The sequence below is a fragment of the Pleurodeles waltl genome, chromosome 4_2, assembly GCF_031143425.1.
Source record: "Pleurodeles waltl isolate 20211129_DDA chromosome 4_2, aPleWal1.hap1.20221129, whole genome shotgun sequence".
NCBI classification, from domain to species: domain Eukaryota; kingdom Metazoa; phylum Chordata; class Amphibia; order Caudata; family Salamandridae; genus Pleurodeles; species Pleurodeles waltl.
In genome coordinates this window covers 549,116,358-549,140,443 of record NC_090443.1, presented here as the reverse complement: position 1 = coordinate 549,140,443, position 24,086 = coordinate 549,116,358, and the positions used below count along the sequence as shown (strand labels likewise).

The 24,086-nt window shown below is 44.7% G+C and overlaps 1 protein-coding gene across 2 annotated transcripts in view; it reads left to right on the top strand.

Moving 5' to 3' along the window:
* KIAA1614 (KIAA1614 ortholog) overlaps positions 1 to 24,086 on the top strand; it is a 248,508-nt gene that overhangs the window by 186,429 nt on the left and 37,993 nt on the right. For both annotated transcript variants that reach the window (XM_069232075.1, XM_069232076.1), the window contains exons 5-7: positions 2,041 to 4,304; positions 5,550 to 5,712; positions 12,279 to 12,558. In XM_069232075.1, coding sequence (XP_069088176.1) covers positions 2,041 to 4,304; positions 5,550 to 5,712; positions 12,279 to 12,558 — 2,707 coding nt within the window. The remainder of the gene's footprint in view (positions 1 to 2,040; positions 4,305 to 5,549; positions 5,713 to 12,278; positions 12,559 to 24,086) is intronic.

Sequence of the window (24,086 nt, the reverse complement as noted above, 5' to 3'; positions counted from 1 at the left end):
GTCAATCAGAGAGTGGAGAGTAATGTCACCCCACCCTTTCCTAACTTGATACAGGGTGAGGGTGGGACCCCACCCTGTGACAAGTTGGGAAAGGGTGTGGCAGGTGGGAAGCCATGAAATCGAGTCTGCACACACTCGACTTGAGTGGTGTCTGAGACTGCCAGTGCTTCCAGGCTTGAGTACGTGACGCCATTTTAGTAACAGTGCATGCTGTGTGTCTGTTCCGATAGATCCATGATTTACTGCAGTGCCGCATTGACATATGTAAAGGAGTCAGGCCAGCATTTGGCAGTTCACCAGGTAAGGGCCATAAAAAAGAAATTAATAGCTGCCGGGCCCAGGGTTCACTCGCGTAGCTGTAATTGGGCCATTGTACGTGGTGGTGTACTGCAGCAGCAGGCCTTGGGGCCAGGGGAGCATTTTGCCTCAGGAGTTGAGTATGAATATAAAATATGACTTGAGCCACTTAACATACTTTGCACTGTCTGCCCCACTCACGAACATATGCCAGTCCGTGCATAACCCTTGGCATCTGGCATGATTTATTACTATGCGTACAGGCAGAGGGCAGAGGCATGTGAAATGATGGGAGCCCTGTGAGCAATGGCATATTATGGGAAAGTGCATTCTTCAAAAGGACTGTGCATTTTCTGTTGAAATTCGGTATTATTTTAAAACATTTCTTCTCTTGACAGCTGCACACATCTATAAAGAAGGAAATCAGGCTTTCCTAACTAGCCAGGCTTACGAAACCTATCCCTTTTTGTTCCAATTTATATTAAAAAATGGAGCTGGAAAATGCAGCTTTTTACCTCATTTTTGTTCAATTGGATTTGCACAGGAAATGGCGACTAAGCTCCCAAAAAAATGCTGTGCCACACTGCCCTCTCTTCCCCCACCCCTCGGACCAAGCCCAGCCCCACCAATGACAACCCTCACCAGCCGCCACTGATATAAAGACACACCGCTGGCATATTAATCGATAGTGCAGACAAGTACTGTAATGACAAATTCAAACAGTTTAGGAAAAGTAAACAATAACATATGGCCTTTTTAAAGGTATTTCCTTAATGCAAGAGTGTAAAGTGGGGAAATGGTAGGTCACTAGTTCTATAAGCAAGCAAGTAAACATTTGATGTTCATACCTTAACGTGGGGAACATCCACTTGGAGGATTTCTTGAGGCTGCTAAATTAAGTTTATCACACATTTTGACACAACACTTCTTTATGGGTATATAGGCTCTGTACAAATTATTTGTGCAACAGAAAATATTACCAGATAGATGTGATACCACCCCAATCTGATATGTTTACGTATTCGGCGCTGCTGAAAAATCTGTAACAGTTTTATTTTGCAAAAGGGAAATATTCCTTACATCTAACAGTTGATTTTGTGCTTGATTTCTGTTAAAGGTTCACCTGCAACCAAACCTATTTCCCTTTGAAGTCAGAGTGTAGTAAATTGGATTACACGCATCTCTCAGCATTTCAGTAGGCAGGTATACGACAAAGCAAAAAACACAACAGTCTGAAGTTGGTTTGAAGTTGATGGCTTTAGAACGATGGCATAGTGAGATGTTCAAAACAAGTCCTTTGCCAAACACCCACTGTTAACTTTTGAGCAACACAAAATGCAGGCAGTTTTAAGACCCAGCCACTAAATAAAAGGATTTTTAGATTTGCTCCTAAGTAGATTCCAAGCCTGCAGAACTACTGTTACAGTTAAGCAGTGTTTTTCTTCAACGGCTTGTAACCTTTCACATGTTTGGATAAGGTGGCAAAGGAATCAATCATGTAAAACTAGAATAGGTCCCAGATAAGCTGCCTGAACTATGGTTTATGTGGATGCCGACGTGTTGTTGTAATATATACACCCAGTCTTTACTAGAATTAACTATTTGAACATCAGCTACAGAACAAGTGAACCTGGTTGAGTCCTATATTCACTTTAGCATGTTCTTGTCTAATTCCCAAAATTTTACATTTATCATATTTTTGTTGTATTACTTTTGTTTCACCTACCCCCTTTTCTCTACTAGGGACCACAGCCTTGACCAGACTAAACAGCAAAGTTGCACACTTACAGATGGATCTGCACCCCCTAGTGGTAGCCTGAGTGACTCTTCTAGTGGCGACTCTAGCACCAGTCAGCGTCGACGGCGTCATCGGGGACACTCACCCTCCCGCGTTCGCTTTGAGGACGAGTCTGCACGGGATGCGGAGGCCCGTTACCAGGAGAGACTGCAGCAGCGTCAAAAGCGGGTCCTGGACTCTGTCATCCTCTCTCTTGGACACAGCCCGTTGGTGTCAAAGCCAGACCTTTCCGATTATATCAAGGGTGAAGGACTCCATAGAGGGGACAGAATAAGTAAGGCCTGCAAACGTCAGAATTGTGTGCAGGCCATGGGGCACAGAGGATGTGGGGTAGTGCAAAAAACTCCTTCCGATGCTTCCCCCATCACCATAACTGACAAAGGGAAGTGCACGTCCTGTGGCTTTTCCAGCTCAGTCAATCCGTCATCCAGCACAGGGCTCACCTTAACAGGAAACAAACCCATAGAGAATCGTACAAAAGACGAACACTTGGTCTCCAGCAATAATGCTGGGCAGTGCAAGCCACTCCACCTGGATTCTGCAGCACAACCCTCAACTTCCCGTGGGGTTCCACTCTGGATACTCCCATCCCGACAGCGAATACACACAGAGAGGATCCGTGAAACTTACATTGGAGAAGCCTCTTACATTGATGATGCAGACTCTGCCTTGGACACTACTGACACATCTGACAGTGGCCGGACGGATAGTGAAGAGGCAGGTGCAATGAGCAGTCTTCGCATCAGAGGTTGGCGCAGAGCGGATAGCCCTACGGATAGGTGTGCATTACTTGGTAGCTCACTTGTTGCCTTAGAGACAAACGAACAACCTTCTAAGGTTTGCGATGCCAAAGGAGGCCAGGATGAACAATCTGCAACAAGGGGTGATGAGGCAATTGTAGAAGATGTAGAAATAGTTAATAAAAAAAAAACTGTCACCATCAGAGAGCCTTGTTTAGGAGCTAAGCGGGTTGTGGGCATAGTGGGTAGGCGGGAGGTAGAAGCCACTGAGGATCTTTCTTTTCAACTTCCCATTTCCAGTGACCAAGAACACCAAAGGCTCGGAGAGGGGAACATTTGTTCTTTGATCTCAGGCGAAGAACCAACATTATTACCATCAAAGTCCACTGCTGACTCATTGGATACGCAAGAGCTGATGGAGAACTGCATACTACCTGGCAAGATCCACAGCACTCGAATGAGAACAGTATCTCAGAATATACAGAAACCATTGAGTCCTCATTGCAAAAAGAAGGTTCACATACCAGTTCCCCCAACAGGGAAAGTCCCTTCTTCTGTGCCATCCCAAAAGGCTGTAATTGGAGGCAACTACAGACTAGAAAGCCACACAAGTGGGCCAACAGAGCCAGGCCTGAAGCAATCTGATTTCTCTCTAATTCCAGAGTATCTCTCCGAGCCAATTTCTAAAGGGAAAAATAGGCGAACACCCACTAATTTGTTAACATTAGAGGCACAGATGAGTTGCCTTCATCCTGCTATGAAAGAGGCAGAGATTGTGGAGCATGTTCATGATGTTTCTTCACATCTGTCTAAGAGTGAAAGTAGCATGCCTAACCCCTGCATGTCTGATTGTCTCAATACTATTCAGAGTGCGCCTATTAAAGCATTAGAAGAACAAAAAAACAAACCAACCCCTGCCTCTCAATGTGGGAGGCCACAAATCATCCAACCAGAATTTAAGTCATTGGATGAGAAGCAAAAACTTAGACAGACCACCCTAGCACCTGTACGTGAGAGGTCGTCATACCTTCAGCCCAACTGTATTCCAGTATTAAAGGGACCAAGGACTCAGCATCAAATATCTGGAGGAGAATGTGATGACCAGAAGAACAATCAACCAGGTTATGGGCCAGCAAGTCATAAGAAAATTATTCTGCAGTCTGCATCTAACTCTGAAGGGCAGATACATGTGAGCAGGAACCCCAGATCCACAAAATCGCAAAAGACCAAGCTTGGAGCCCTTTCCACCAACAACTGCAACAACACTAGAATGGAGCACTTTCAACAGAATGAACCTCTGAAAGGGCACAGCAGCCTGGAATACCAAGTGGATAAGAGAAATGCAATCAGAGGAGCCAAGTTGGACATGGCAGGTGATGCCATTATAGGACAGCGCCAGCGGCAGGAGATGGTGCAAGTGAACGACGGCCGGACAGACAGCCTGCCAGTAGAACTCGGCGTTGAAGGAGGTATGTAATGCGGTGCTGTGCTTTGTCTTGCAGAGACTTAGAGCCTGATTTAGATTTTGTCAGCCGGGTTATTCCTCCACATCATTGACGGATATCCCATCCTCCGAAATATAAATCCCATAGAAGATATTGGGATTTATATTTCGTCGGACTGGATATCTGTCATCGTTGTGACGGAGTAACCCTTCTGCCGAAGTCCAATTCAGGTCCTTCTTTATAAAAATGCTGAATACTTTCCATCCGATCTTTCAACATTTCCAAGCTGCGCTTACAAGTTCTCCTAGAGCACATTGTAGCAAGTGACAACACATGCTTATGTGTTGTTCAGTTACATGTGACCGTGATGTGTTGCCGGAACATTATTCTCCAGTTGCATGATTGGGCATTGCAGCTATTAACTTGATGGCTTTGTTTATGTTTGGGAGGACATAGTGAGGCTCGGGCCCTTCTATTCGTTTGACATACCCTCAAATGTTATGTTTCAAAGGGATTGTCCATAACCATGACACTAGCTCCTTGTTTACATCTTCTAGGCCATCCGGTCCAGAACTCTTATCAGCACTGCCTTCACAGTACAACAAGCTACCTGAAAAAATACATTAACACTATTTGTTCTCTCTAGGGGCTTGTTTTCCATATATGGTACATAGTGGCATTGAGGCCTTTTCCATAGTCGAGGTTCCGATCCATAACAATGTCACAGTGGCCCAGAGCAGCTCTGAAAACCCTGGCACGGTCGGTCTACAGTTTCAGCATAAAGCGAGCAGGAGCCATTGATCAAAATTCACCCTCTTTGTTAAAAGGCTCATCTGCTTTGAATGCCCTGGGCTGGTGAAACCTGGCTCGGTGAAGTGGACTGTAGGCAGCCCAGGGCAACAAGCTTGCAACATTTACAGAAACTAACACTACTGCCTCTAGTGGAATCTGATGTGCCCCAAGCGCAGTGGTCCCACTTTGGATGTTTTAAATATACTCACTCTCTTTGTTTTTCCATTGTTTAAGATATTATAGTTCTGGAATCAAGCCGTCCCTTTCTCTACGTATGCCAGGAAATGTCTATAATCCCTGAAATCGAACCAGTTCAGAATGGGATGCCACTTAGGGATGAGTGCATTGTATGAAGTGCTCACAACCTCTTTTCTTCCATATTCTTCCTGAAATCATTTTTTGTAAATTGTGTCTGCTGGAAAATTGAGTTGGACCCTTTTGAATTGCGTGATGTTCATTAAGGGTTTTCCTTTACAGTGCATCTTCGTTCCAATGGCGGCACTCTCAACTCTACTAGCATTACCGTCTCACTGATGACGGGCTACACAGAATCCAACCGCCCCGTGGAATTGATCTGTCCAAGGAGGCCTGAGGAAGGAACAGAACAGACCGGAGCAGCCACAGAACGGACCCCGCCATTGTGAGTCTAACAGTTAAGATATGAGAGGCATATTTCTTTATCATGTAGTTTCCTGTATCTAAAGGAACATGTCCTGAGCCCACTTTGTTTGCCATTTTAAAAAGTATCTTTTGTGCCCTAGAACATCCGACCTACAGGTCCATTGCAAAAAAGGCAAGTGTATTAAACATGTATATCCCATCACGCTGCACGCCTCTTACACATGTTATGGGGTTTCATTGACGAGTTGAGATGTCTGGTAATAGACCAAAGTGTATTCTTGTGGCCTTTTCTAAATCACCTGTAATAGGGCTTCCTGTAGGAATGGAATTGTTTCCTTGTGGACACACTAGGGTCACTTTAAAACCCTATTTATACAGGTCTACTAATGGAATAGCACTTGTTAACAGACTTGCAGCGGTGCACGTGCAAAGCAGGGTGTGTTGAGGCACATGTGTCAAGTTAAATCTGGGTGATCTTGAGGCACCCCTTGGCTTTAAAGCTCCCTGAAGACAATGCATTTTCAGTCTGTTAACAGACTCTGCCGCTAGGGCAGCTAAAACAAGCAGATAACATTTTTATTGCATAAGCTTGCATTTCGTCTAAAGCAAGCTCATTGTAAATGGTTTCTTTGGGAGCTGCAGTGGGAAACTCATCATTAATTAAATTTATCATCTGGTTCATGGTGCACCTTGTTGCTCTGTGTATCTGAAGTTTGTCTCTGGCTTTGAAAAGGCAGGCTGGGGGTGCAGAGAACTTTGCTGAGATACTGTTTCTTGCTAGGAGCCCAAATGTGACATCCTCTTTTTAATTTTTGTAAGCAAGCACTAGCTCATATGTAGCACCAGTAGTTGATTTTGTTTTTAATAAGACAGTCTTCACGTTTCTCTGCACCAGTAGCCTGAAGATTCCTTTGAGCCATGCTGGTACGAAGACCCCTTTCCCTTGAGGTTCATCATCACCACTCCTGGGGTTGAAAGGTTAGTGTGTGAGACTGACGTAGGACACTTGCCTCTTCAGTAGTTTCCCACTGCTCAGCCGCAACATCTCATGCTTCAGTGCCAGTTATGGCCACAAAGGCATTAATCCAACAATGTATGGATGTTTGCAGAGCAGACCTGCAAACCAATCACCTATACAGATGATTCTGTCTGCCTTGGTCCTGGGACATATGTAAATCACTAAAGAGCGACACACAGACAAATGTTTTTCTGTCTGCAGTTACATGCACGAAAGCAGGTGTGCTTTGAAGCAAACATAAAGAAAGGACTGGGTTCAGTAGCCTAAAACAAATGTGCTTAATCCTGATCCTGTTTAAAAACACATGAGCTTAGTCCTGGTTTGTACGCTAGTAGTCAAAGAAGGAGGGAAGTGGCTAGTAGTACCCCACACCACTACAAGTACCCACACTGGGAGCTGATGGGTCCGTCCAGCTATGAATTGACCCATATTGGTGTGTGAGCTATGGAGAGGGTCCTTATTGACAACATGGCTAAAATGTTGAATCACACAGATGGGTAGATGCCGACATCCACATCCACGCAGCAGGTCGTTGTTGCAGTTGGTGCCTACGGATGCAGGGGAGTGACTCCTCCACTCCAAGAGAAATTCCTTATTCCTTCTTGTGAAGGGTGAAGACTTGCCGCCCTCAGAGGATGCACAGCTTTGGAAATGTTGCAGAAGTTGGAAGGAGCTGTGGAAACAATGTTGCAAGCGGAGTCTTCGTCGTAGATGCAGATTGTCGGTTCCTGGACGGTCCAGTCGCAGTTCCAGTGGCTAGAAGTCAAAGCACAGGTTGCAGAGGAGTCCTGCTGGAATCTTGCAGGCCGAATCTGAGGCCCACCCTAGAGGAATACCCTAAGTAGCCCTCAAATGGGGATTGGTCACCAAGCCAAGTGACCACCTATCAGGAGGGGGCTCTGATATCACCTGCCTGACCTGGCCACTCAGATGATCCCAGATGCCTCTGCCCACCTTGGTTTCAAGATGGCTGAATCAAGGGGCCCTCTGGAAGAGCTCTGGGCACCACCCTTGGGGTGGTGATGGACAGGGGAGTGGTCACTCCCCTTTCCATTGTCAAGTTTTGCACCATAGCAGGGACTTGGGGTACCTGAAACGGTGTAGACTGTTTTAGGCATGGAGGGCACCAAATGTGCCCTTTAAAGCATATCAGTGGCTTGGGGAGGCTACCCCTCCCAAGCCATGTAACCCCTATTTCCCCAGGGAGAGGGTGTTACCCCCCTCTCCCGAAGGAAATCATGTGTTCTGCCTTCCTGGGCTTGAGCTGATCAAGCAGCAGGAGGGTAGAAACCTGTCTGAGGGGTGGCAGCAGCTTGGGCTGCCCGGGAAACCCCAGAAGGCTGGTAGGAGCAATGCTGATGGCCCACTAAGGAGCTCCAAGAGTGCATGGAATCATTCTTCTAATACTAGCAACAGTATTAGGGTATAATTCTGACATGTTTGATACCAAACATGCCCAGGTACAGAGTTATCATTATGTAGCTGGACATAGGTAGTGACCTATGTCTAGTACACGCATAAAATGACGTCCCCGCACTCACGAAGTCCATGAAAATGGAGCTGGAGTCCATGGGGGAACCTCTACTCATGCAGGAGTGCCCACACACAAACAGTTACTTACACCCTGCCCTCTGGGGTAGGAGGGCCTACCATAGGGGTGACTTACAGTGACCTGTGCAGTGACCTGTAGAGAAAAGGGTGCATGCACCCTTTCACGCAGGCTCCAGTGGCAGGCCTGCAGCTACACTTGGCATTGGCTCCACATGGGTGGCATAATACATGCTGCAGCCAATGGGGTTCACCTGGTACCCCAATGTCCTGGGTACCATATACTAGGGACTTACATGGGGGCACCAGTATGCCAAATGTGGGGTGTATGTTGTTCAAGTAACAAAGTTTAAAGGGAGAGAGCATAATCACCGGGGTCCTGGTTAGCAAGATCCCAGTGAACACAGTCAAACACACTGACAACAGGCAGAAAATGAGGGTAACCATACCAAGAAAGAGGGTACTTTCCTACAGGTTGTAACATTTGCAAAAGAGAAAGGTCCCCTTTTAAATGTAAACAAATATTTTTGGGGTGCAGGCATGGTCAAGGGGACCAATGCAAGCTCTCAAACAAACTTTTTTTTAAAAGTTACTTTTTTAATGGAATCCTTTTTCTTTTATTCAAAACTTTGTCTACATTTTAAAAAAAAGTTTACTTTATTTAATTTCAATCACAGACGTGGTAGTCTGCAGACCCCAGTGTGCCTTCGTCTCTGTGATTTGTTACTAAAATTCCTTTGCGTTGGCAAAAAGGTGGTGCGCAGTCTGCGACCGCTTCTCACAAATAGAAATTTTGTACATCTGGGCCTAAGATCCTTAAATGCGTAGGGCACATATAATTCCTCCTACATCCCTTTAGCAAAAAACATTAAAAGCTACTGATTACAGGACCTTCTGTTCACATAAACCGAGACTGGTGCACAGGTGACTTTGGCACCAACAGCAAACTCCTAGATCCTTGGTAGGGGGGCCAGTTACAGTTTAGTAGGACCACAAACCCTCCCATTCATATGTCAATGGTGCTTCTGATCTGAGTTATTGTGAATTTCTGAGGGGAGTCATTTTCTCTTCTTCTCAATACTGCCTCCCCAAGTAAAACGTTTCCCTCTATCAGTAAGGTGTGCTGGAGTGAATCACATAACTTGATTGCCAGACTGCCGGTGTCTCTGCTTCATTCACAGGTTGAGTGCACTTTCAGAGCCCCTGCAAGTCCTCTCTGTCTTAGGTCAACAGTTAAAACAGAATTACACACAGCACATACTTCCAAGTTCCCAAGTTTCCCTTTCCTTCTTCTCTGGGGCAGTCTAATTGGAAATAGCCATAAGCTACATATATATGCAAAATAAACCTGTTGTTGCAGTTAATTTTTGATCCCCAAACTCAAGATGGGCAGCGCTCTTTTCCAGTCCTCTTACGCACCCCTTATTCAGCTATTCAGGTCCTCAGCTGTCCTTAGTATCTCATCTGAGAAAACAAGATTTATGTTAAGGTTGGAGTTCTGAAGAATGTTGGTACCTTTTTTTATTTTCTAGTTATATCTTATTCCTGAAAATACGGAACCCAGGATAGCCTTTCAGTGGCTATCAAGTTCATGTCAGCCCTCATACTTGCACTTCATGTCCCTTAATTTGGAACAAAGTAATATTCTCAATTTCATCTTTAATACATCATAACAAATGTTTTACCCAGCAGAGAGGCCTAACATCAATCCTTTTTTCTTGCCAAGAATAGACTGTCTAGGTGAATGGACATTGATTCTTTAGAGACCCACGAGGGTACACACAACAGTGCAAGAAATTCTTGTATTATTATTTTTGAATTTATGTAAGTAATTTACAATAAACACAGTAGCGTATATATTTAGAAATTTTTAGTGTAAAGAAGATAAAGGAAAATATAAATGAGGGAAAGAGAGTAAACAAAATAATAAGCGTAGGGGCATATTCCCAGTTGTTAGACCTGGCAGCCTTAGGGTCGTCACCTCTAACGTTTTTCCTGCCTCCCTCCATTTTTGACAATGTTTTTGCCGGTTTTAGGACTCTGCGCACTTTTCCACTGCTATCCAGTGCTAAAGTGCATATGCTATCTTCCTTAAAACATGGTGACATTGGTGCATACCCAATTGGCATATTTAATTTACTTGTAAGTCCTTAGTTAAGTGCTCTACATGTGCCCAGGGCCTGTAGATTAAATGCTACTAGTGGGCCTGCAGCACTGATTGTGTCACCCACCTAAGTAGCCCTTAACCATGTCTCAGGCCTGCCATTGCAAGGCCTGTGTTTGTAGTTTCACTGCCACTTCGACTTGGCATTTAAAAGTACTTGCCAAGCCTGAAACTCCCCTTTTTCTACATATAAGTCACCCCTAAGGTAGGCCCTAGGTAACCCAGAGTGCAGGGTGCTATGTAGGTAAAAGGCAGGACATATATCTGTGTGTTTTATATGTCCTGGTAGTGGAAAACTCGTTAATTTGTTTTCCACTGCTGTGAGGCCTGCTCCTTTCATAGGCTAACGTTAGGGCTACCCTCATAAACTGTTTGAGTGGTAGATTCTGATTAGAAAGGGGTAAACAGGTCATATTTAGTATGGCCAGAATAGTAATACAAAATCCTGCTGACTGGTGAGGTTGGATTTGATATTACTATTTTAGAAATGCAACTTTTAGAAAGTGAGCATTTCTCTGCACTTAAGATCCTTCTGTGCCTTACAGCCTGTCTCCAGTCCATGACTGGGCTGGGCTGGTTGACAGCTCCCTTGTGGATTTCATCCAGACAACCACAAACACAGGATGTTCAGTCACACCTGCACACATCTGCGTACTGAATGGGTCTTCCTGGCCTGGAAGGGTGGAGGGCCTAACACTTACATTGCAAAGGACAGTGGCCTGCCCTCACACAGTAGACTGCCAAACCCCCTACTGGGACCCTGGCAGACAGGATTGTATTGAAAAGGGACCTTGTGCACTTCTAAGCCACTCTTTGAAGTCTCCTTCACTTCAAAGGCACATTTGGCTAAATAAACTGGGTCCCCGACCCTATCAAACTAGACACTTCTTGGGAAGACATTCTGCACCAGAACCTGCAACTCACCAAGAGAATCTGCCTGGCTGCCCAAAGGACTCACCTTTGCTGTAAAGGACTGCTGTCTTGCTGTTGCTCTGCTGCCTTGCTGGCTTCTGGCTCTGCTGAGAAGTGCTCTCCAAGGCCTTGTATCGAGCTTACCTCCTGTTTCCTGAAGTCTCAGGGCCAAAAATACTTCATCTGTGCAAAGAAACGATGCACAGCATGCTGGAATCGACGCACAGCCTGCCCAGCGGTGAGAAAATCACCAAATTGCCAAACCGTAACAACGCAGCCATGCTCCCCGAGTGGAGATCAACGCATTGCTGAGCCGGAACGACGCAGCCCGACTTCCTGTGAGAGTAATCAACGCAGCACCAGCCGTGCAACAGAAATGCCCCTGCATCGCCCACCGGATTGACACCGCACCTTTCTAAATGGCTCCCGCAGAGCTCACCTTATTTGGGGCCCCCTTTGTGCACATGGCCCCTCGTGATAATTTCAGTTGGCTCACCTCACAAGCAAGCGCAATCCAACAGCGTTGTTGTAAGTTGACCGGCATCATCATCCAAGTTGTCTCAGTTGTAACAAGTAAAATTCTGGCAAGAGTGCTCTAAATGTGTTCTAATAAACTGCTATCCCCAAACAAAGATACTCTATGGAGTCATTAGTGGCTTCCTGTACAATACAGTGCTCTTCTCTGTCACTACTAAGTATAGCCTGATGTATGATGTTCTGATCAGCTAAACACTTCTTAATTTTCAGTATGGTAGCCATTACTTCAGGGGCCTGTTGTAACAATTCCTTTTGTCAGAGCACTTTCTGGTGGTGTGTGGTCTGAGATAAAAGAGACCTCTTATGGTGCTGTAGGCATTACACCCATGAGACCATTCTGATTCTCCACTTTTATGGTTTGTGGTCTTTCTAGTCCCTCTAACATTTCTACTCTCTCGCATTTCAGAAAAACAGAGGTCAGCGTTCCATGGGAAGAAGAACAAATAAAACCAGTGGCCAGGAAAAGAAGTGGATCAGCCACAAGCCTTAAAAAGTTCTTTTCTGCCATTGGCCAAAAAACACAGCAAAAGTTGGGCCGTGGCCGCTCCGCCAGTCTGGAGCACATTGCAACCCCAGATGCAGCCAGAGGTGCTGCTCCTGAAAAATGTAAACCAGCAGCCATACCAAAACCAGTGGCAGACAGCACCACACATGACATGAAGAAGACTCCGTCACTACAGTCCTTGGTGAGTTTGTGTTCATCGTTCAAAAAAGGCCCAGTAACAGTGTCTGTAAAATGTTCATTACTTGAATAATGATTTGAAAAAATATTTTAAACTTGCTTAATTTTAGTAATTTAATGACAAATGCTTTAAAATCTATATTTGTGTGCATTTGAATATATATATAAACATGGCAAACTCATGAACCAAGTTCTTAAGTTGTTAACAGTGTGACTGAAACATATTCATTCACAGCCTGGGAAAGCATTGTGGTTCATTTTTAACCAAATTTTATTAATTTATTTCAATAACAATGCCACGTATAAGAAGACAGATCCCAAATTCTCGCTTACACATTCTGATGCAAGTATACGGATAAGCAGGTCTAGATCATATATCAGACAAATACTGATTGTGTTCATGTAAGTCCCAGCCACGTGTCCCAGATCTTATGGTATTTACCCTTGCCAGATAAACGGGTGTTTCCATTTGTGCACACCAGTCCATTCCCCTCTTCCATAGTTGCACCGAGGGGGGAGTCTTAGATGCCCAAAGTCCAGCAGTGTCCCTTTTTTCAATTAGCAGGGCCATGCCCAGGAGTTTTTGGATCACTCAGGAGTTTCCAGCGCCCTCCATCACTCCCAGCAGGACCATCTTGGGGGAGGAGACCAGGGAGAGGTCCAATAGGACGGAGAGTTTGTTTAGGATTTTGCGCCCAGTACTGTTGAATTGTAGGGCCGGACCACACCACATGAAATTAATTGGCTGGTGAATAGGTGCACCTGTTACAAGGAGGGTCCAGTCTGACCCTGGCCTTGAAAAGCATAGGTCATAGGTCAGGTGGGCACAGTGCAGATAATACGTCTGCACCATGCGCAGTTTAGCTGAGACTGTAAGGACTTGCGGTGCCATCAACGCGTCTTGCCAGTCGTTGTTATCTAGGGGGCCAATCCAGGATTCCCAGCGAGCCCGTAGGGGTTGGAGGGACGGGGAAGTATTTAGCACGAGTGTGTGGTAGATCCTTGAGATTCCTACGGCTCCCAGGGCCCCCATCATCACCGTGGCTTCAAGAGGGGTAAATTCAGATATAGGGGTGCCATTACTAATCTGTGTTCTCAGTGGATGCCTAATTTGCAGCCCCAAAAACCCAGATGGAACCAAAGAAGGGAAAAAGGACTGAAGTGAGTCTCTGTTGGCATGGAGTGGTGGACACTTCCAGTAGATCGGATCTCATATAGATGCTGCTGGTGGACCCATGCAGAGCCCGTTATCATCTTGTCAGTCAGTCAAATAGGTTGGGTTTAGCTCAACCTGTCCTCCTCTAGACGCGGCTGCCCCCAGGACACCAACTGCAAGGAGGTGTCTCTCTGCCACGGGGCTGACAGGGAGAGAAGTCCCATCCCAAGGGACCGCAACGCCCTCTGGAACCTGCTTCTTCTGCGACGGGAGCCAGCCTGAGAATCCCCAGTGCAGTCAGGCTCCCCCACAGCCGTCTTGGGTGTATTGAAGGATGTTCGCTCGGGGGGAAGCGGGGTCCCTTCCAAATCTCCGGGAAGTGGTCGCTCCTCCATTTCCCATTCCCAAGCCACCTAAGGCGTATCAAAAAAGTGTGTTCTACTAGCATGCAGCACCTTAAGGCGACCCGGGAAGAGGAGCATATATTTCAGTTGCAGTGCCCTTAGTTTCGGCTTAACCTGTTCGTGAGAGCTTTGTTTGGTCTGAACCCCCCGGTAGTAGCCTGGGAATATCAGGATCTTCACGTTTTGGTATTGATCTCCGGCTGAGCTCTAGCCTCACACAGGATGGCGTCCCTGTCTCGGAAATTGAGGAAGTGAGCAATGAACGCCCGCGGCAGTACCCCAGGCGTGGACCTAGCAGAGAGAACCCTGTGCGCATGCTCGATGGCGAACCATGGAGACAGTTTGTCATGAGGCATCCATGCCTTAAGCCACGCCTCAAGAAAGTCAGCGAGGCCAGGACCCTTGGACGTCTCTGGGAATCCCACAAAGTGCGGGTTATTCTGCCTGAGCGGTTTTTGGTATCATCGGCCCATTAGGAGGCAGAACACCTTGGTCTTAAGGTCGCGAACCTCATCTTCCACTGTAGATACATGCATTTTCTGCCTCCGTGAGTGGCTCCTCCCATGGAATATACAGTCACTTTGATGCAAAAACCTCCCTGGGTCTTTGGTATACCCCAAATATGGCAAAAGTTTCTTCAGCAAGATGTACTATCATCATTCGGTGCTTCCTCATCAAAAACACTTTGATTAGCAACCTAGGAGGAGTGCACTGCCTTTCCTCTTCTTATTCAAGTTCATTGCGCTATCATTCAACTGAAATGTCTAACGCTCTCTTACGCTGTCTCCCGTTTTGAATCTGGAGCCCATCAATTACTGTACTCTAACAAATAATCATGAAATACCACCTTCTATGTGTATCAGCTTTCACCTTTATTTCGGTGGTGTACTGGCATATTTTCATCAGTACCAATGTTACTTCTTTCACTGTTGCACAAACACTACAGAGTTAATGCTAAAGGTTACAAACACATTTGAAGTAATCTCAGTCATCTCATTAACCAAAGGTTAGGAGTGAAACATTGTTTATTTTATGCTAAAACAGAACTAATAAACTATAACATGTGCTAACATTTTCTTAATTCGCTTAGTTTCACAACCTCATGCACATAGGCATCTGTTTGCTATCCAGCCGCTAGTACGTGGGAGACTACACTTTTGCTAACCTCTTAGACAACTAGCTACCACTTCTCCCACATTGCATGAGAAAATAACGTAGGTTTTAAATTACCAAATTTTTTCACTTTTTCCAAAAGTGTGAGGTTGTAGGCAACACTTGGAACCACACTTTTCTCACCTTAAAGATTTTTATTCTAACTTCATGTCCTGTGGTCTTGCTCCTTCACAGTATTTGTATCTATAATGCATCTGTGGTAGAGGCATTGTGCCCTTTGCTCTGCTGTGGTAACCAGTTGTACAATCAGAAGTATTGTAGTTATTTTGGCACTGCTTTCTTTACCCAAACCACAACTTATGAAATGTTTCTATGAATAGTCTATTCTCTGTAGCACAAACTTAGTAACCTTTCTACCTCTTGTTTGTAAAGAACAGTCGTTCCCATCATAGAATATAGCTACCATATGGCAGTTGGACCGTATTTTATTGACTAAAACCATTTATTCTCATTCATTTTGTCCTACCTACTGGCATGGCAGTCAGTCCCTATTGTGGAAGACGTTCATACCTTCCACTAAGGTCACATCAATTAAGGTTCTGGTGATCTACCCTTATAATTAAGGTTCTGGTGGTCCGCCTAATTCTATAGTGAGAGGTCCACTTTTCACCTTACAATTCCACATTTTTATAACATAACTAAATTATACCAGGGCCAAGATTCCAGACACCTGTGATCCTCCCCAGTAGTACAAAGAAGGAAGTTTACTGTGAGGCTTCAAAAACATCCAACATATCTGGATGCTTTGGGCCGTAAGAAGTACCCATTTGTGAAGGATTCTGTGATCAGGAGGTGGGGGCTTACCCCTAGCTAATGCATGACAAAATTTAAGAACATGCTGAATCGATGTGTCGTGGAAGACACATGTGCATGATACATTTGAAATAGATGTTTATGGGGATAACATTGAATATCCATAAAAGGCTGCTAGATCTTTTATTGGTGGAACAGCCTCTGGAGACTTGTCCAGTGATACTGCACCAGTACCTTACTGGCTTGCTGGTCTCTGATCCCATGCAGCTGGAAGCAGCAGTGGATGGTTGGGAGGTGAAAAGGATAGGTCTCAAGGTGCGGAGGCAGACCCTTTTCAGTTTTCAAAGTTCACCCTAATTGAATGATGTTGAGCACCCTTTTGTTTTTTCTGGCTTCCTACAGCCCATGTGACACCCTATTATTCTTTATACTGAGGTGCAAAAAGGAGGAATTGTCCATGAAGACTGATGCCTCCCAAAAGGACTGAGTTATAGAATCTTTTGAACCTTGTCTTCCACTCTTATAATTACAGTGTTGCAGATCTGAGTGTGTAATGATCCCGTCTACAGCGTCAAAGGAGTAATGAGATCATTTGTTTTCATGCTGGGCCTAATACTCTAACTTTTACCATTTCTAGGTAGTGTAAATAATAGTTATTGGTATCACTGAATTTATTGATCCTAAGGCCCTGATTTAAAAGGGCCTAGTGCCACTTTAGCGCCGCCTTAGTATCACTTTTATGACGCTAAGATGGCCTTTTCCCGTGCCAGATTTACAAAGTGGTGCAATGTATGCATTGTGCCACTTTGTAACCCTTTGCACTACATTGTGCCTGTGCCAGGCATAATGTATGCAAAGGGGGCGTTACCCCGTTATGGGGGTCGAAGAAATGGTGCAAAGAAATCACAGAGATTTCTTTGCGTCATTTTTGTCGGCACTTTTAACTCCTGCTCAGAGCGGGCATTAAAAGGGGCACATCATTGTTTCCAATGGGCCCCTATGTACTGTTCAGGGTTAGCGCTGACATTTTGGCACTAACCCTGAACAGTACATCACTAGTGTAAAAAATGTTGATGGTATTGCCACCTGCCCTGCACCATAGTGTGCCATTTATTACATTTGGAGCACACATGGTAGTGGTAGGGGGGTGCTAATGGGCGCAAGGAAAGTGGTGCTGCACTGGGTGCAGCTCCACTTTCCTTAAATCTGCCTTCAAGTTTATTGAGATTGAAATTGTGAAAGGCTGAGTCAACCTGCCAGGATTTACAGTTGTAGCCTGTAATTCACAGCAGATGTAAGTGTTTAACTTGCTGAGCCACATACATGGACACTGTAGGAAAGTACCCTCTTTCTGGCATGGTTACCCCCATTTTTTGCCTGTTGTCAACGTGTTTGACTGTGTTCACTGGGATCCTGCTAACCAGGACCCCAGTGACTGTGCTTCCTCCCTTTACATTTCGTTGCTTGGACCACACACACCCCACATTTGGCATACTGGTGCCCCCTTGTAAGTCACTAGTATACGGTACCTAGGTATCCAGGACATTAGGGCACCAGGGGTCACCCATGGACTGCAGCATGTATTATGCCACCTATGGGGAGTCCATGCAAAGTGTATCTACAGGCATGCCATTTTCACTATAGGTCACTGCACCAGGTCACTAAGTCACCCCTAGGGTAGGCCCTCCTAGCCCAGAGGAGATTGGGGGAGGGGTGCGAGTACTTGTGTGTGAGGGCACCCCTGCATGAGCAGAGATACCCCCATGGACTCCAGCTCAATTTCCATGGACTTTTTGAGTGCGGGGACACCATTTTACACGTGTACTTGACATAGGTCACTACCTATGGGTGGTGCCCAGAGTTCCTCCAGAGGGTCCCTTGATTCTGCCATCTTGAATCCATCTGGGCAGAGGCCTCTGGGAGCATCTGAGGGGCCAGGTCAGGCAGGTGACGTCAGAGCCCCCTCCTGATATGTGGTCCCCTGGCTAGGTGACCAGTCCCCCTTTCAGGGCTATTTAGGGTCTCCCTCTTGGGTGGGTCCTCAGATTCGACTTGCAAGATTCCAGCAGGACTCCTCTGCAACTTCTACTTTGACTACTGGCCACTAGAACTGCTACTGGACCCTCCAGGAACCGACCGACCATCTGCATCCACGACGAAGACTCTGCTTGCAACATTGTTACCCTGTTATGGGGGTCGAAGAAATGGTGCAAAGAAATCTCAGAGATTTCTTTGCATCATTTTTTACGGCACTTTTAACGCATGCTCAGAGCAGGAGTTAAAAGGGGGCTTCCATTATTTATAATGGCCTCTATGTACTCTGCAGGAGTAGCGCCAATATTGTGGCGCTACTCTTGCAGAGTACATCATTAGCGTCATGAAAATTTACGCTATTGCCCCCTACCCTGCGCCATGGTGCGCCGTATTTTAAATACGGCGCACACATGGTGGCAGTGGGGACGGGGGGGCGGTAAAGGGCGCAAGAAAAGTGGCCCTGCTCAGTGCAGGGCCACTTTTCTTAAATATGCCCCTTAGTGTTTTCTTTCATGTGTGTAAGTGCTGTGTGACTACAGTGGTATTGCATGAGTTTTGTGCGTCTCCTAGATAAGGATTGGCTGCTCATACACAGCTACCTCTAGAGAGCCTGGCTTCTAGACACTGACTACACTACACTAATAGGGGATACCTGGACCTGGTATAAGGTTAAGTACCTTAGGTATACCCACCATGCATTAGGCCAGCTTCCTACAGACACCAACCTATTTTTAGCAGCTCTTAAGGAAGTGCAATGTAGGTGTCGATCTCCACTGCTTTAAGCGTCTCACCTCCATTTTCCCACCAAAGTCTTACTAATCGAAAGCCATGACCAAGATTTTAACTTGAACTACAGGATGTGTCAGACAATTACCCATTAAATCAAACTTCCACAGGAGCAGATGCCTTTTACCCAACTCCCTCCAACAGATGCATGCTCAGACTTTAACTGATTATCTGAACCATGCTTTCACTAGGGGGAAAGGAGAATGGAAATAGAAAAAGAGGGACCGCCTCCAGATCCGGCTCCAGCCTGTGTTTCCCACTTGAAGATAGGATATTCAGTGTGTCTCTCTGAAAACCTGCACCTTTCTTCTTATTGGGATTTCTTTAAAGGAAGGACCTGGATCTTTTGAGAGACTAGCCTCCCTCTAAGAGAGCAATGTTAACTTAATATCTTCTTTTCTCCAGGTGTCAGAGGTTTCCAAGGTTCTCTGGAGAACAGTTCAAAAGATCACAAATATACAAACTACTAATGTCTTTAACAGGAAACGAAGACTCCTCCTCAAGGTTCAATTTCCTCAATCACAGTCTCTAGGAATTAGTATGAGCACTGAGGCTTGACTCTAAAACTGACAGGTCTTCAAAGCAAAGAGTTCTTGAATATATGTGTACATATATATATTGGCAAGTCTGGAAATAATACAAAAGGTTTCCTTACCGCAGTTGCTTGGAGTTCTGTTAAGTCAAAACGAATTCTCCTCAGAAAGCTGATAGTCAGTTGTTGTTAGAAGAAAAAAATTCAGCTTCTTCAAAAGGGAAAAAGTAGCTGGTGTGCACACCATAACAAGAAAAATTATTAATTACTCAAAATTGGAAGAATTCTCTATGAAACGAAGCGCCTCAGGAACACTGCTCATTCTCCTCAGGATAACAGTTGAAGTGCAGGGCTCCCAGAGAGAAACAGCTGGAGGGAAGCTTCAGCATGAGACTAAGGTAGAAACACTAGAGCGCTGACCTCACAAGGATTTGCGGCCACCATCTTGAGTGGCAGTTAAACCTGAAGAAGCTAGTTCTAAGAACAGCCTCCGCAAGAGCCACTGGGAGGGAGGACGCCGCTGCAACCAACGTGGGGAAAAGGAAAAGGGGAATCGTTTTTGCTGAGGGAAGAACTTAACAACGCTGGCAATAGTTTTCCTGACAGGATGGATGTTTAAAGGTTTCACTATTCTTTTGTTTGGAGCATGCACTGTTTGTTAACTGTCAGACGCCCGGTCTTAACTGTCTGCTTGAAGACAGTTGTTCATAATAATTTCCGATATCTTCCATTTTGTCTCATAGTAGGGAGGATTGTGGAAAATTCATAATTTGTCACATCTTCACACCAATCTTAAAAAGGTTGAAGTTGCATTTGTAGACACTTTTTCCTTAAGGCATCTAAGCTTCTTTCTGTAATGGTCTTTTGTAACTAGATTCACAAACAAAGTTTCTTGCAGCTGCCAGTATCACTGAGGCAAACCTCATATGTTTAAAAAAGGAGAGCTCCTTCAAATGGTTTATACTATTTTTCTAGCCTGCCAATTAGACTGGTGCATAGAACAAGTGTTTTTAGCATGTCCGCTCCAGAGTGCTAAACTTGTGTAGTGGGAATATAAGACCCTGTTCGAGAGGGTCACAGGACAAGCTTATCCTACAATAGGTTTGTAAACTGGGCCAAGTAAAACCCTTTCCACACTTGACAAGGGATTGAGGGCAAGCAGTTAAAGGCTTCTCAGGGAAGACACGTTGGTGTACTTATTACAGCCTCACATGTCTATACCCAAATTATTACAAGTGCTGGATAGTTTGGAGTGGTGCCTGGGCTCCGAAGAGACAAGACAATTGTATTCCCCCTTAAAGCTTTTGCAGACAGTGCCTCCTATGAACTTCCAGAGTTAGGACTGAAATGGTAGACAGAAATGTTTTGCTAGTTGGGAACTGAAGCTGCACTCAGGGAAGACAACTAGTATTCATATAAATTAATAATCTATCATTGGCAGGGTCGCAAATATGGTATTATTTCCCGGATGCATATCTAGTCTGCAAAACTCTATGTGCCTAATTGCAAAGCCTACCCTCTAAGAGTTAGTTATGATGATCTCAGTGTTTAATCATTTAGTCAGTTTCTAATCAATTAGCTCTAAATCAGGCCATTAACCAGTTTTATTAGGCAGGGTAAGATCTGATAGGCCTGGATCAGTAAAGGATTGAAATTTAGAAGAACAACAAATACAGAACCTACCTGGCAGTATAGATCTTGTTGGTTACTGGAGGACAAAGCTCTATACTCTGCTAGGAATGTTTCAGCAACCTTTCAGAATATCTGTGCCAGACACCTCAGCAGTAGATCTGTCCTCATGCCAAGTGCAATGAGTGAAATCTCTGCCAGAAGAATGAGGTTCATAAACCAGTATTGTCTCAGCCAGGTGGGTGCTTTGAGTATCAACCTGCAATATTAGCATTTAATTTTAGCAATATTTTTGGGCAGAAGGGGAAGCGATGGAAAATTGTAGCAGGGGTGTGGTATTTAATAAAATATCTACTTGTCCATGGAACAGGTTGCTTCTTAAATCTAATTGTCCTGTAAAAAAATCCACTTGTCCCTTTGGTGCCATGTAGTGTGGTGCCAAATTATGGCAGCGATCTCATTATCTAAGAGCTCTGATAATAGCCTCTCTGATTAGGCTAGGGCTAATACAAGTGTGGGGCTTGAATACTTGCAATTTTAATCCCTACTATTTCCTTATTTTGCCACCTTTCTGCCGATCTACATACTGGGGCTGGAAGAAGCAGTAAGCAATAGTTCCAGGGCTGGAATGCCTTTGAGTCGGCAAACCTACTAACTTCTTTCCATGTTTTAAGGATTTTCACCAACTCTTCTCTAATCTTTTCCCATAATGAGAAAGGTTGGAAATGTACTCCTGATAATAGCAGAAGTAGAAGTTCTTCCAGGGTTGGGAAAAAGTGGTAGGAGGGAAAGTGAACTTGTAAATGCTCAATAGATTTCACATGAACAAATCTACACATGCATATTTGCTCATGCTAAAATACAGTTCACAAATATTTTCTAGGAGTGTGATTTCCTGCTCCACTTCTGCAAGTTCTTGTAAATTCATGAAAGCCACTAATTCAAAGACATATACTATGGGTGCACTTTTGTGACTAAGAATTGGGTCCCTTATTAGGTCTGGTGTTAACAAAGACATTTTGTTTTTATTAAACTTCTATTTCTCTCTCTGTCTATCTATTGGCTGGCTTTACTGTAAGAGACTGCATTCTGCTCTTTCACAAGGAGCATATTGGCACGCAAAGTAGTTTTGTTCAGTGCCAGGAACTACTGTGCAAATCAGTGGCGTAATGAAACTGGAGGGGGCTCTCAGCAAGGAACCTGGACCTGCCCTCCCTCCAGACCCATTCAGGGCAGGTGCTGTGCTGAGGGGGCCCCCGGGAGGGGGTTGCAAGATCTTTGTTATGCCACTGGTGGCAATGTGTGCTTTTGAGACCAAAAACATTTTTTTCTTTCTACCAGTGCTTGTTACAGTGGTGAGGGCCTGGCAGCTCCCACAACAATAAAGTGTTACAAAATCCATGTCAAAACAAGGCACGCATTGACGAAACCAAAAGGCTCTCAAAAAAATGTTGGATCGGTTGGCTTTGCCAGTGCTTGTTTATTTTCATGCCTCCCATTATCCCATAAAATGGCTACAGTGATTTTCCATTACGAATATTTTTTGGAAGTTTTAGCATGCAACAACACATTTTACTAAATGACGCGTCAAAGAAATAGCACCTAAAATTTCATAGTAGCAAAACTTTTTTTCCTACTTGTATTTTTTCCTGAACATTTTATTTTGAAAGCAAAGAATCATCGCTCATGCTTAGAAGCTTCTGCAAACATTTGCATCTAATCAGAGAGTGCTTAGCCTCATATTGGTAAACCTTTCAAACATGAGTAAACTTTTTTTTTTTACTGGAACCACTGTCAGTAGTGCAGTGTGACCTTCAAACATTTATTTACAATGTTCACCCGAATAATGAAGGCTTTTCATTAACAAACTATAAATACAAGTTCAAACAGCAGCAACATTTCGACACACATATTACCACAACTGCAGACAGTTCCTTTCTCTGTGAACTGACAGCCAATGGGTTTGTGCTGCAGGGGGTTGGGGCTACTTGTCCCAAGGACAAAATAAACATGAAAACTTGTTGCCCGTGACCCCAAACAATATGTCCCGGGTGTCGGGCAATAGAAATTCCACATCCCCAATCAAAAAGGTATTCCCACCATCAACTTGGTTCTGGATGCTTGCACATGTAAAATTGTGTTATGATAAAAACACCATGCCAGTTCAGATCCAGCATAAGTTTATTCATATAAGGTCAAAACAGGTGCTGCCTCTACAAAGTCCTCCTGGAGTCTCAACCGTCTCCTCAAGTTCCTACCCCACATGCCATACATTCTCTCCTACATCACTACACATTCTATATTCCACTCGTGCTAATATTCTTACTCTAAGGTATACACATAACAAACTGGCATTCTTTGTTGCTGTTGGCCACAAATAGGTCAATCTTTGACTTAACCCAAGTGCTGAGTATCTTCTTTAAGATTTTGTCTGTTAGCTCCCATTCATAAATATCCTACAAGGATCTGCCGAGTTAATCTGCATGGTCGTTCTGCACCCCTGGAAGATTCTCTGCTTTTAGGGCGATGTGGTGGTGTATCACCCAGTACCAAACATCTTGAGCGTCTATGAAGAGGTTTGAGGCGCATGCTCCTCCCCCCTCACCCAACCCCTGTTTTTATATCTAGAACATCATGATGGTGTTGAACACTAAATTTTTAATGCAAGGCAGAAATTATTGCAGGGCTCTTCTGACAATTCTCTGTCGAAAATATTGATGTATAGTTCCTTTTCATGGGAGGACCAATGCCCCCTTGCGGAAAACTCTTGGAGGTAGGCTCCCGACCCATCCTTTGAAGCAGTGGTGGCTGGTGATTCCTAAAAGTAGTGGGGCGTAATACTTGCCACAGGTTGACCCCATTGTTTTCAAAATTTGACTTGGGTGCCCTCATATACAACTGTACCCATACACTCACATTCACTGTTTTTCACTCACAAATGCACAAACTCACATTTTCACAATCACATACCTTCACTCACAACTACTGGTGTACTCAGACACTAAGTTGAGCACTGGTGAATAGGTGTTCTGCTTTAATAGAGCAACAGGTGCAGTTGCACTTGC